Genomic DNA, 13,768 nt, shown 5'->3' with positions numbered 1-13,768 from the left:
TTCAAGACCAACCTGGGCAGTATGGTGAAACCCCATCTCTACTAAAAATACAAAAAGTAGCCCGGCGTGGTGGCGCACACCTGCAATCCCAGCTACTTGGGAGGCTGAGGCAGAAGAATCGCTTAAACCGGAGAGGTGGAGGTTGCAGTGAGCTGAGATGGTGCCACTGTACTCCAGCCTGAGTGACAGAGCAAGACTCCATCTCAAAAAAAAAAAAAAAAAAAAAAAGAGGTGGGGTCTTTAGGAGGTGATTAGGTCATGAGAGCTCTGCCCTTGTCAATGAGATAGTCCCCTTATAAAAAAGACTTGAGGGAGCCCTTTTGCCCTTCTGCGGTGTGAGGACACAGAGAAGGTGCCGTCGATGAGAAACGGGTCCTCACCAGACACTGAATCTGCTGGCACCTTGATCATGGACTTCCCTAGCTCCAGAACTTTGTCCAACACATTTCTATTGTTTATAAATTATCGAGTCTAAAGTTTGTTATAGCCGCTGGAACTGACTCAGATGTGATTGTATTAGTCTGTTCTCACAGAGCTATGAAGAAATACCTGAGACTGGGTAATTTAATAAAGGAAAGAGGTTTCACTGACTCACAGCTCAGCATGGCTGGGGAGGCCTCAGGAAACTTACAATCATGGCAGAAGGCAAAGGAGAAGCAGGCACCTTCTTCGCAGGGCGGCAGGATGGAGTGAGTGCAAGCAGGGGAAATGCCAGACGTTTATAAAACCATCAGATCTCCTGAGAACTCATGCATTATCACAAAAACAGCATCGAGGGTAGGGGGGAACCACCCCCAAGATCCAGTTACTCCACCTGGTTCTGTCCTTGACACATGGGGATAATGGGGGTTACAATTTGAGGTGAGATTTGGGTGGAGACACAGCCAAACCGTATCAGTGATTATCCATGAACATGTCTTATCTCTCTCTCTCTCTTTTTGAGACAGAATCTCACTCTGTCACCCAGGCTGGGGTGCAGTGGCACAATCTTGGCTCACTGCAGCCTACATCTCCTGGCTTTAAGTGATTCTCATGCCTCTGTCTCTTGCATAGCTGGGATCACAGATGTTGCGCGCCACTATACCCAGCTAATTTTTCGTATTTTTAGTAGAGAGGGGATTTTGCCATGTTGGGCAGGCTGATCTCGAACTCCTGGGCTCAAGTGATCCACCTGCCTTGGCCTCCGAAAGTGCTGGGATTATAGGTGTGAGCCACTGCGCCTGGCCTTATATCTCTTAATAGATTATAAGCATCTTGAAGCCAGGGACTAAATCTTACACATTTCTGGAATTCCATGGCACCTAGGACACTGGCTGAATGACTAAATAGCATTGTTTCAAGAATCTTTGTTGCAGAGACATAATAAAAGAGGATAATGGAGTTAGGAGGAAAGGATAGGAAAGAGATATAAAGGAGGGCTAACTTTTGGGGCAACTTTTAAAGAGCATAACAATAAAACGCAGAGGTGAAAGGTATGTGGAAAGTGAAATGGCGGTTATGAAGAGCGTGCCTGCTACCATCTGAAGACCTGGGGATGAGGGCAGGTGGGGAAGGAGGGATGAGCTGACCTGAGCTCTTCTCTGCGCCTTCGAATCAGCTCTTCATCTAACCGGTGTATACAAGTTCCTTCACTTTTGATCTTCTCAAAATGTTTCTTCACTTCTTCTCTCCATTCAGCCTGGGCAAGGACAAATTAGATTTTGATAAATTCCAAGAGTTTCAATCCCTGATATATCCATAAAGTCACGTACAAGATTTTTTATTCCTGCATGCTTATACTGAAGAGCCTTTTTCAGAATAGATATTCAAAAAATATGATTTGATTGATAGCAAAATAACTGCTGCTACTATATCTCCATGCCCCAGCCCATTTCTATATTTCTACTCCAATATATGATGCTGTCTTTTTCCGAGTTTTCCTCCAGCACTGACTGAGGTACATCACAGCTGGCATGCTGGCCATCACTTCTGGAATAGAAGAGTTCACTTTAAAGCAAGATGGTGGCTGAGACAGCCTGGCCAGAAAAAAACAGCTCTGATAACCACATGGAAACGTATATGTGCGTGTGAGATTATGAACATGTTTTTGGCCCCAGAATTCCTCCTAGGTTTTGTTTGGGAAAGTATCTTGAGAAAATATCTAGAGTAGAAGACCCTATAGGCATGAACAGCAGGAAATGGGAATAGAAATGTAAGAAACTATATGGGAATTTGGAGTTGAGGGAAAGAACAGAAAGGAGAGAAGGGGGAGAAGGAAAGAGAGAGTATGGCCAAGCAATTTAGTAGTTTGACAAAATTTTTAGAACAGGGATGGATGTCTAATACATGGTTTATGTTGTTCAAAATGTAAACTTCTTTAAATTTTCTAAACCTTCAGTGAGGTATCTGACATTCACTTAGGCTTTGAATGACTGCTTTTTTTTTTTTTAAGTGTTTATTATTATTACTATTATTATTATTATTGAGACAGAGTCTTGCTCTGTTGCCCAGGCTGGAGAGCAGTGGTGTGATCTCAGCTCACTGCAGCCTCCGTCTCCTGGGTTCAAGTGATCCTCCTGCCTCAGCTTCCTGAGTAGCTGGGATTACAGGTGCCTGCCACCACGCCCAGCTAATTTTTGTATTTTTAGTAGAGGCGGGATTTCAGCATGTTGGCCATGCTGGTCTTGAACTCCTGACCTCAAATGATCCACCCAGTTTGGCCTCCCAAAGTGCTGGGATTACAGGCGTGAGCCACCGCACCCGGCCCTGTTTTGTTTTTTAAAGAAAGGCGCTGAATTGAATGTTTGGTCAATATGGGACAAAGATAAAGGCACAACCACAAGGCAGCAGGGGTGGGGACCAAGAATTTTAAGAAGGCAAAGGCAGAATGGCCATGAAATTATCACTCTCCCAGAAATTTACAGAAGTATTAGAAAGGACATGGAGCTTTCCACGGGGCATGAAATTTCAAACTAATTTTACCTAAATTTTAGGGGGTAGAAAAACCACTACTGGAATGTGGCCTATATGCAGTAGACACAGAGAGAAACAGCAAAAATAAGTTTCTTCATATTATGTATAGACTATCTTCCATCTCCAGAAGCTAATGAGATATAATTTCCAATGAAGGCTAGATTTGTAACTAAATGTATCTAATGGTATAATCTTCTCCTAAAATTATTCTACTACCTTTAGATTCATGTTAAAAAGTATCTCTCTAGATTGTAAGGTAGCTCCATTTTGAATTTGATGAGGAATCTCCCTATTGTTTTCCATATAGCTGCACCATTTTGCATTCTCACCAACAGTGTACAAGGGTTCCAGTTTCTCTACATCCTTGACTATATTTTTTCAATTTAAAAAATTCAAAACAAATAATAGCAATCCCTAATTGCTATTGTGGGTGTGGTGGCTCATTCCTGGAATCCCAGCACTTTGGGAGGCTGAGGTGGGCGGATAATGAGGTCGGGAGTTCAAGACCAGCCTGGCCAACATGGTGAAACCCTGTCTCTACTAAAAATACAAAAATTAGCTGGGTGTGGTGGCACGCACCTGTAATCCCAGCTACTTGGGAGGCTGAGGCAGGAGAATCGCTTGAACCTGGGAGGCAGAGGTTGCAGTGAGCCAAGATCACGCCATTGCACTCCAGCCTGGGCAACAAGAGCGAAACTCCATCTCAGATAATAAATAAAATAAAATAAAATAAGACAGTAGCTCTCATTAAGTGTTTTTACCACAATAATAAAAAGAGTATCTTTCTGGATCAAGTAAGAAGTTATTCTTAAGTAATTGTGGATTTATAAAAGGTTTTCCTCAAATTAGCTGTTTCTCATCTATTTTTATGGAGGAAATTATATTTTAATCATGCAAAAAATGATCATTCTGTAATATGCTAGATTTTCCCATATATATGTTGAACACTGGAGAGAAGTTTCTGTTGGTTGGTTGACTTTCAGGCAGCAAATCTATCCAGCAATGTCATTAGAAAGCCAAGATCCAGGATACACTACTGCAGTCTATGGCCATTCCACCCTGAACGTGCCCAATCTCATCAGAATACACTACTGTTTGCTAATGGCCTTTGACAGCAGCCCCTGCTAATGCTATTCTGTCAATCATCAGATCAAAGTCATGGAGCAGGAGGAGTTTTGAGCTTTAGGAGGTGAAAGAATGACAAGTGAAAGTAGTTAGACCAAAAAAGAATAAGAGGGTCAGATTTGTGTCTTGAAGTATCCTCTTTTGTGCAAAACTGTCACTGTATCCTACTAAAATACTTCAAGAAGGGATGAGAAAAGGAGTACCTCCCTCTGGTGGTGAGGAATTTTATATCACAGATGAGATTTGTTTTCGTTCTAGAGGAAATAAGTCTTCTGACATCTAGCTTATAATTACGGGAAACTCAAGGAGAACTTTCTGAAGATTGAAATCTGTAAGAAAGTAGGTTTCCAGAAAGAAGTTCCCTCCTGTGAAGAGGAAAAAGGATGTATGGGAAAACCAGGTGTTGATGAAGACTGTGTTTCCCCCGAAGGTATCCTATTCCTGGCACATGTTAATTTTGAGTTCCATTTTATATACTTAGAATCTTATGGAAAAGGAGTTCCAATTTGAGCTTAATCTGCAATTCAGGCATGTCTGGGCACATATGAAGAAAGGGAGGATTGGCAAGCCCAAAGCCAATTTGCACAGCTGTCGAGGAGCCTCTGAGAGAGAAGACTAAGGGTGGGAGGAGTCCTGCCTGAGCTTGACCTATAACAAAGCCACCTGCCTAGGAGTGGAGGGGCATTTCCCATCATTTCACTAAAATGCCTGAGAAACACTGGAATGTAACCAGCATTCCTCTCCTACTGTCCACAGTACTAATAAGAGTCTAATTAGTTAATAGGGTTGCTCCAAAAAATAAAAATAAATAAAAATAAAAAGTAAAGAAAGAGCTTAGTTAAGATAGAAGAGACATTACATTTGTGGGTGGAAGATTTGAAAAGAAACGTGTTCTGATGGACAGCAGTCAGGCTCCGTACTATTCAAGGTTTTAGGCATCCACTGGGGGTCGCGGAATGTACCACGGATAAGTGGGGAATACTGTATAGGTGTCAAAATGAAGTTGAATTAATAGATGAATGGATAAACAAAATGTGGTATATATACCATGGAATATTATTTAGCCATAAAAAGTAAGGAAGTTGTAACACATGCTACAAAATACGTGAACCTTGAAAACACACCAAGTGAAACAAGCCAGGCACAAATGAACAAATATTGTATGATTCTACTTAAATGAAATAACCTGGAATAGGCAAATTCATAGAGACAGAAAGTAGAATAGAGATTACCAGGGGTGGTGGGGAGGAGGGAATGTGGAGTTACTGCTGAATGAGGTGATGAAAATTTTTGGAAACAGATAGTGGTGACAATTTCACAACATTGTGAATGTAATTAATGCCACTGAGTCGTGCATTAAAAAATGGTTAAAATCAGTTGGGCGCAGTGGCTCATGTCTATAATCCCAGCACTTTGGGAGGCTGAGGTGGGTGGCTCACCTGAAGTCAGGAGTTCGAGACCAGCCTGGCCAACATGGTGAAACCCCATCTCTACTACAAATACAAAAAATTAGCCGGTATGGTGGCAGGTGCCTGTAGTTCCAGCTACTCGGGAGGCTGAGGCAGGAGAATAGCTTGAACCCGGGAGGTGGAGGTTGCAGTGGGCTGAGATCATGCCATTGCACTCCAGCCTGGGTGACAACGCCACTGCACTCCAGCCTGGGTGACAAGAGTGAAACTCTATCTCAAAAAAAAAAATTTTTTTTTTAATGGTTAAAATGGCAAATTTTATACTATCTTTATTTTACCACACTTTTAAAAAAGTAAATAAAAAACAACAACAAAAAAAGAAATTGAGCCAGTTCCAGCCTAGCTTAAGGAGTACAGCAGCAAGATGTTGGGGGCTTAGTAAAGGGAAATCAGATGGAATCAGAAAAGCCATAGTGGGGTCCATTCCAACCCTTACTGGGCACACGACTCCTTCCCTGATGTGAGTGTCCAGCCTCTGCATATGCATCTGCTCCCTCACAAGAAGATTACTTTTAAGGCAGCAGAGTCTAACCTCAGAGTTGGGGTGTCTCTGCAACTCCCAGTCCCTGAATTTCTGGGTGGTCACAGTGGCACTCAAGAGAACACTAGAATAGTTCAAAGGCAGGGGGCTGAGAGAGCTTCAAAGTCAGGCACACGATCCGCCTAGCAGCTGGGATCTGGAATGGGGTGAAAATGTTTTCTAAAGACTCATATCAAATGTAATTGAATACCAGGAACAGTAGTTGCCTATTTGGAGAAATGGGTGATTGCCTAGCAACGAAGCAATAGCTTTGGCAGAATCTAATACTGTATTGAAATCAGTTGCTTTGTTCATCTGCTCTATATAGGCTACGTCTTTACACATGTGCTGTTGACGAAAAACGAATGACACATTTTCTCTCAGGAAGGAGTCAGCTGGGCTCTTGGCAGCACCTCTTGACTGACAGTTTTGGTAGAAAGTGGAGACCAGGGGCTAACAACTATTGATTGATAATTGACGTTGAGAGGATCTAAGCAGGCAGGAGGAGGCAAGGCCTCAGGTACAAGAGGACTATAGAAAGAACATGTGCCTGCCAAAAAGCCAGTTCTTCTCTACTGGGGCAGGATAAAGTCAAACACAATAGGAGTTCCCTGGCTGCCATCTTATTCATCTCAGGAGTTCATCAGAAAAAGAATCCAGAATGTAACAACCCAAAGGAGGCTTAATTTTTGTAGCTTAGTATAAAGCTACAAAAATTAAGGTGAATAATAACACCTTCATTTTTGTTTTATGCTATCATATTGCAACTCAAGAATAATGATATAATGATATCTTTTTTTTTTTTTTGAGATGGAGTCTTGCTCTATTGCCCAGGCTGGAGTGCAGTGGCTCGATCTCAGCTCACTGCAACCTCTGCCTCCTGGGTTCAAGCAATTCTCGTGCCTCAGCCTCCCAAGTAGCTGGGATTACAGGTGCCCACCACCACCCCTGGCTAATTTTTTGTATTTTTAGTAGACACAGGGTTTTGCCATGTTGGCCAGGCTGATCTCGAACTCCTGACCTCAAGTGATCCACCCACCTCGGCCTCCCAAAGTGCTGGGATTACAGGCATGAGCCACTGTACCCAGCCAAGAATAATGACATCTTACGATCAAACTGTTCTTGATGGTCTACAATGCACTTGCAGTTTTATCTTTTCATTTGCTCCTCACAGAAACTCTCTAAGGAAGGGAAGATATGATTATCTTCATTGTTTTGGTGAATTAGCTGAGGTTTAGTGTAACTGAGTGACTTAGCCAAGACCACACAGTATGAAGTGACAGGACGGGGTTTAGACTAAAGGTCTCTTGCTATTTGTAGTACCTCACTAGCCAGTTCATATTAGCTAGAGGTAGCCTGACTTTCAGATCCAGAGACAAATTGACTTATAAATACCGAGAAAATTCTAGGAGGTAGCAAAATAGCAGATTTGGAGCTATTTAAGGAGAAGTGAAATTTTATGTCGGGGAAAAAATGTGGAAGAATAAGTGAATATGAAAAAATGCTGCTGTGGTCTGAGTGTTTGTGTCCCCTCCAAATTCATGTGCTGAAATCTTAACCCCAAGGGAATGCTATTAGGAGGTAGGGCTTTGGGGAAGTAATTAGGTCATGGGGGCAGAGCCCTCATGAATGAGAAAAGTGCCCTTATCAAATAGGCCCAAGGGAGCTTGTTCACCCTTCCACCTTGTGAGGACACAGTCAGAAGGCATCACCTAGGAACCAGAACTCAGGCTCTCACCAGACACCAACTCTGCTGGTGCCTTGGACTTCTCAGTCTCCAGAACCGTGAGATTAACTTCTGTTGTTTCTAAGCCACCCAGGGTGTGACACTTTGTTGTAGCAGCCTGAGCAGACTTAGATGCTTAATGTACTACGTTTTCTTCTCCCCTCTTCTCTCCTCTTCTGACCTCCTCTCCTATTCTCTCGTCCTATTCTTCTCCCAAGAGAACCTTTTCTGAGTTCAGTGTTAATGCTCCATGCTATGGGTATCTTGATAATCTGGGAGCAGTTCAGGTGAGGACACTGGCTGTGGCTAACTTAGCTGCCCTGCACAGGGCTCTGCACGTGGTAGGTTCTCAGAAAATGTGGGACTGGCTTCAGAAGTGACATTTTAGGAGGGCTTAAGTAACATCTGTTCAGAATTAGAAGTTTTTCCAAATATATAAACTTATATTGACTGTCTCAATGGCTTGTGACTTAATACCATCATCAGAAATTGCTTTTCAAAATTATGGTATGTACAGTTTTATTGTAAAGGAAGCAAAGTTGGCTGTGCACGGTGGCTCACACCTGTAATCCCAGCACTTTGGGAGGCCGAGGTGGGTGGATCACCTGAGGTGAAAAGTTCGAGACCAGCCTGGCCAACATGGTAAAACCCCATCTCTACTAAAAATACAAAAGTTAACCGAGTGTGGTGGCACATGCCTGTAGTCCCAGCTACTCGGGAGGCTGAGACAGGAGAATTGCTTGAACCTGGGAGGTGGAGGCTGCAGTGAGCAGAGATCACACCACTGCACTCCAGCCTGGGTAAGACAGAGCAAGACTCCATCTCAGAAAAAAAAAAAAAAAAAAGAAAGAAGAAGAAGAAGAAGCAAAGCTGTGATCACAACCATATCTTAAGTTTGCAAGATTTCCTCGAGAGTACTATTATTCTCTTTCATTTCACAAAAGGGTTAAGTGTTTTTTCTGAATACAAACAGAAGATATTTGAAAGATTTCTTACCCAGTGCCCCATACCTACATGTATTTGAACAGATGGGTGATAGTGCTAAGGGAATTGATCTGAATGTATATCAAAGAATGTAGGAAATGTCATGAAGTCAACCTCCTGCCTCATCTTATTTCCTCTGAAAGCAAACACTTTACTAACATAATAATTTCTTAGAAATAGTAAAAAAAAAACAATAGGGGCAAGCCTGACTACTTAAAGACACAGTTGTAGGGAGAGCTAAGTTTATGGATCACAGAGAGTGTGTTAGAACTTTGGTAACAGGAGTCTCTGATTTATCATTTCTTAGAAACTTCAATTAAAGACAAAAATAAAAACAAGCCCTGTGCCTTTACTAAGATATTCCTCAATATCTATCTGATAGGCAGAGTGTCTCTCTGTGTATCAGACACCACAGAAGTACTCCAAGCCTCTGGTAGGGACAGGTAGAAAAGCATATATATATATTTATATATATATATTTTTTTTAGATGGAGTCTTGCTCTGTCGCCCAGGCTGGAGTGCAGTGGTGCGATCTCGGCTCACTGCAACCTCCGCCTCCTTGGTTTAAGTGATTTTCCTGCCTCAGCCTCCCAAGTAGCGAGGACTACAGGTGCATGGTACCACACCTAGCGAATTTTTGTATTTTTAGTAGAGACGGGGTTTCACCATGTTGGCCAGGATGGTCTCTATCTCTTGACCTCGTGATCTGCCCACCTCGCCCTCCCAAAGTGAAAAGCATATTTAAGGACTTGTTCAGCTCCCAGGGATGACGCCCCTCCCAAAGTCCAGTACTGTTTTCAGCAGATACTTTCCTGGTGGGTAAACTCATCGCCCTTCAGGGATGAGGGGCTATGAGAAGGAGGCTGAAATGCCAATTGCTAATAAAATGTCTTTTCTGAGAATGAATCTGAAATACTGGAAGTCAGCGGGGAGATGCGATTCACTTTACAAAAATTCATTTCTGAAGCACAATAACATTAAGTGAGATAAAGCTATATGAGAAATGAGAAATTAGGTAATAATTGTGTTATGTTCTATAAGCATACAGCTATAATTCGGGATCATCACATTTATTTCCAAAGTTATAGTTCCATCCCTTTTGATATTGCCTGGGTCTGGAAGGGATAAGGGCCTTATTAAATAGTCATCTCGGCCGGGCGCAGTGGCTCATGCCTGTAATCCCAGCACTTTGGGAGGCCGAGGCGGGCGGATCACGAGGTCAGGAGATCGAGACCATCCTGGCTAACATGGTGAAACCCCGTCTCTACTAAAAATACAAAAAATTAGCCGGGCGTGGTGGCGGGCGCCTGTAGTCCCAGCCACTTAGGAGGTTGAGGCAGGAGAATGGCGTGAACCTGGGAAGTGGAGTTTGCAGTGAGCCGAGATCGCACCACTGTACTCCAGCCTGGGCGACAGAGTGAAACTCCATCTCAGAAAAAAAAAAAAGATTTCATCTCTTACCACCCACTATCCAATCCTTGTGACATTTGCAGCCTTTTAATTTAATTGCCAACAATTCTTCCCCTCTCCAGATCCGTGCCCGTACAATGTACGGTAGCAGATTCTCTTGTCAAGAGGTGAAGCCTATTTCTCAGTCTCAAGAATCTGGGTTGGCCTGTGACTTGCTTGGCCAATGGAACATTAGCAGGAATAATGAAGCACAGGCTTGGAAATCACCTGTGCATTGGGACTTGCTCTCTCATTACATTTGTTACCCTGAGAACACCATGAGAACAAGCCCAAGGTGGCCTGCTGGAGGAGTGGAGGCCATGTGGAGGAGAAGCAAGGTGCTCTAGCTAATAGCCAGCCAATTGTCAGGCATGTGAATGAGACGTCTAGGACCAGCCAGCCTCCCAGCTGACCTGGCAACTCACCGCAGACACAAGTGAGCCCAGTCAAAGCCAGTAGAACTGCCTAACCCAAACTGCCAACCCATAGAATCATGAGCTACATATACATAAATGCTTACTGTTGTAAGTCATAAGTTTTGGGATGGGGCCAGGCAATGGCTCATGCCTATATTCCCAGCACTTTGGGAGGCCGAGGCAGTCAGATCGCTTGAGCCCAGGAGTTTTAGACCAGCCTGGGCAACATGGTGAAGCCCCGTATCTATCAAAAAAACAAAAACAAAAATTAGCCAGGTGTGGTGGTGCATGCTTGCAGTCCTAGGTACTTGGGGGGCTGAAGTGGGAGGATTGCTTGAGCCCAGGAGGTGAAGGCTACAGTGAGCTGAGATCAGACCCCTGTACTCCTGTCTGGTTGACAGAGTGAGACCTTGTCTCAGAAAATAAAAATAAAAGTTTTGAGATGGTTTGTTGTGCAGTAGTGGCTAACAGATACATTAAATTATACTTATTTGGAGCTACTAGGTGACATACTTAGAGAAAAGGTTCTCTCTGGGCCGAGTTCTATCATAGGCTCATTCTGTTATTTAACCTCCCACCTCTGTACTTCAGCTTTGCTACTTCAAAGAAGACAATACTTTCTTGAAGGTCGGCAGTAATCCTAATTCAGATGTATGTACATTACAGCTTTCATATCTTCTTTTTCTCTTTTCTATTCAGCAGTTTTACCAGAAGCCACTATAAGGATGATATTCTGACACACGTTTTTTTCTTTTCCTTTTATTTTTTTGAAACAGAGTTTAGCTCTTGTTGCCCAGGCTGGAGTGCAATGGCACGATCTCGGCTCACCACAACCTCTGCCTCCCAGGTTCAAGCGATTCTCCTGCCTCAGCCTCCTAAGTAGCTGGAATTACAGGCATGCGCCACCACAGCCAGCTAATTTTGTATTTTTAGTAGAGTGGGGGTTTCTCCATGTTGGTCAGGCTGGTCTTGACCTCCCAGCCTCAGGTGATCTGCCTGCCTCGGCCTCCCAAAGTGCTGGATTATAGACGTGAGCCACCATGCCTGGCCAACACGTGTTTGTTCAAATGATTTATTAATATATGTTAAGTGCTTTAAAAACTCTAAGATGTCATGTGTGAAGTAACATATTTATTGTTTCACAATGAATAGAGTTATATCACCATTATAACAAACACAATGGGCCCTTCTAAGAGTTACTTTTTTTCACTGAGAGTTCTCTATCTGTTTAGTAGCACCTGGTAGAGTTTCCCAGCTTACCTGAGACTTGAAGTAAGTTTCTTGTGGGGTGGCAAGTACATCTGCAGAGGCAATGTCTAAATGCATGAGTGTCTGCCGAAAAGAAGGTCGGTTTCGAGGTTTACTCTGCCTAAAAGTGAAAAAGACAGTTTGTGCATTTCAGAAGTTGTGTCCAGGAGAATGAAGATTTTATTTTACTTTATGAAAAAGACTGTTTACTTAAAAATGGCTATATCTGAGTAAAATCAGCTGTACTCCATTATATCAGGATAGCATAACTGAATTGTATCTCAGTAGAGTTTTAACATTTCTTTAAATTTATTTATTCATTTATTTTTTCAGAGACAGGGTCTCACTATGTTGCCTAGGCTTATCTCAGACTTCTGGGTTCAAGTGATCCTCCTGCCTCGGCCTCCCATAGTGTTGGGATTACAGGCGTGAGCCACCATGCCTGGCCCTGCAGTACAGTTTTTTATTTGTATTTTATTTTATTTTATGTTTTTAAAGTAGAGATGGGGTCTCGCTATGTTGCCCAAGCTGCTCTTGAACTCCTGGCCTCAAGCGATCCTCCCACCTCTGCCGCCCAAAGTGTTGGAATTACAGGTGTGAGCCACCTGTAATTGTGTGCCTGGCTGCCCTGCAGTACAGTTTTGATATACTGAAGAGCAAAAGGAAAACGTAATTATGAGATACCTCTAATGATGAAATGGAAATCTAGGACCAGTGACCTATTTAATAATAGTCCATTAGGACTAGCAAAGAAATAATAGCTATCATTGGCCAAGGCCTACTATTTCAAGATAATCATACCAAGTTCTTTATTTCTAAATTTTCATTAATTACAACACAATAACTCTATGAGTCGGTGTTGTCTCTATTTTACAAATGAGAAAACTGATATTGGATAACATGCCCAAAATTGCACAGATAGAAAGGGGCAGAGCTAGTATTTGAACCCAAGATTCTCCCACTCCAAAGCTCCTATTCTTTCCACCACCAGGAGATTCACTCCAAATACACATTGGAGACCTCCCTATTGTTTTAGAGACAATATTCTTACCACGTCTGTTTCATAAGGATTTTGAATCCATCAGGGCAAGTCGAAGGAACTGGAAGGTGGAGGCTGTTGCTTCCAACACCCCAGATAATGGCTGAAGAATCTACATCTTTGTAAGGGATCTCTCCTGTCAGCAGCTCCCAAAGCACCACTCCAAAAGACCTACAGTAGCACCAGGAACATGTACAGAAGATGTTTCAGAAAGACTGATTTGTATTTTAGCTCTTTATTAATTTAAATCAAATTAGTACATATACCCAGTTTTAAAATTCTAGTATTGCTATAAGAAAAACAGAAACATCTGGGACAACTCTGGAAAAAAAAAAAAATTCTATGTGGGGTAATCAATACTACCAGAAATTAAAACTTGAATAATTAACTCGTGTGTGTGAACAGACAACCAGAATAACGGACTGGACAAGAAATCCAGAAATAAACCAAATACATTTAGGAATTGAATGTAAGATAGAAGTGACATCACAAACCAGCGGGTAAAAATTGATTAGTCAAAAAATGTTGTTGGAACAGCTGGGAAAAAAATTAAGTCTATAACTCACCATAAATCAAGATAAATTTCACTTGAATCAAAGATTTAAATAGAAAAATGAAACCATAAAAATCTTCTAAAAATAAGGAGTTAAAAAATTATCTAGGAGTGTTAAACACTTTTTTTTTTTTTTTTTAAGACAGAATCTCGCTCCGTCACGTAGGCTGGAGTGCAGTGACGTGATCTTGGCTCACTGCGACCTCCACCTCCTGGGTTCAAGTGATTCTCCTGCCCCTCAGCCTCCCAAGTAGCTGGGATTACAGGCATGTGCCATCATGCCTGAC

At 42.4% G+C, this 13,768-nt stretch overlaps 1 protein-coding gene and 1 long non-coding RNA gene across 2 annotated transcripts in view; one reads left to right on the top strand and one right to left on the bottom strand.

The window, feature by feature from the left end:
* The window catches only part of MAP3K13 (mitogen-activated protein kinase kinase kinase 13), a 147,171-nt gene that overhangs the window by 20,557 nt on the left and 112,846 nt on the right, over positions 1 to 13,768 (bottom strand). Inside the window, exons 6-8 of the mRNA XM_033211944.1 lie at positions 12,941 to 13,099; positions 11,902 to 12,010; positions 1,569 to 1,678 (exon numbers count right to left, since the gene is read on the bottom strand). Coding sequence (XP_033067835.1) covers positions 1,569 to 1,678; positions 11,902 to 12,010; positions 12,941 to 13,099 — 378 coding nt within the window. The remainder of the gene's footprint in view (positions 1 to 1,568; positions 1,679 to 11,901; positions 12,011 to 12,940; positions 13,100 to 13,768) is intronic.
* Positions 1 to 13,768, top strand: part of LOC117083846 — a 40,193-nt gene that overhangs the window by 11,966 nt on the left and 14,459 nt on the right. The gene's annotated exons all lie outside the window — the stretch shown is intronic.

The sequence above is a fragment of the Trachypithecus francoisi genome, unplaced genomic scaffold, assembly GCF_009764315.1.
Source record: "Trachypithecus francoisi isolate TF-2019V2 unplaced genomic scaffold, Tfra_2.0 Lachesis_group0, whole genome shotgun sequence".
Lineage (NCBI taxonomy): Eukaryota > Metazoa > Chordata > Mammalia > Primates > Cercopithecidae > Trachypithecus > Trachypithecus francoisi.
This window is presented reverse-complemented; position numbering and strand designations above follow the sequence as displayed.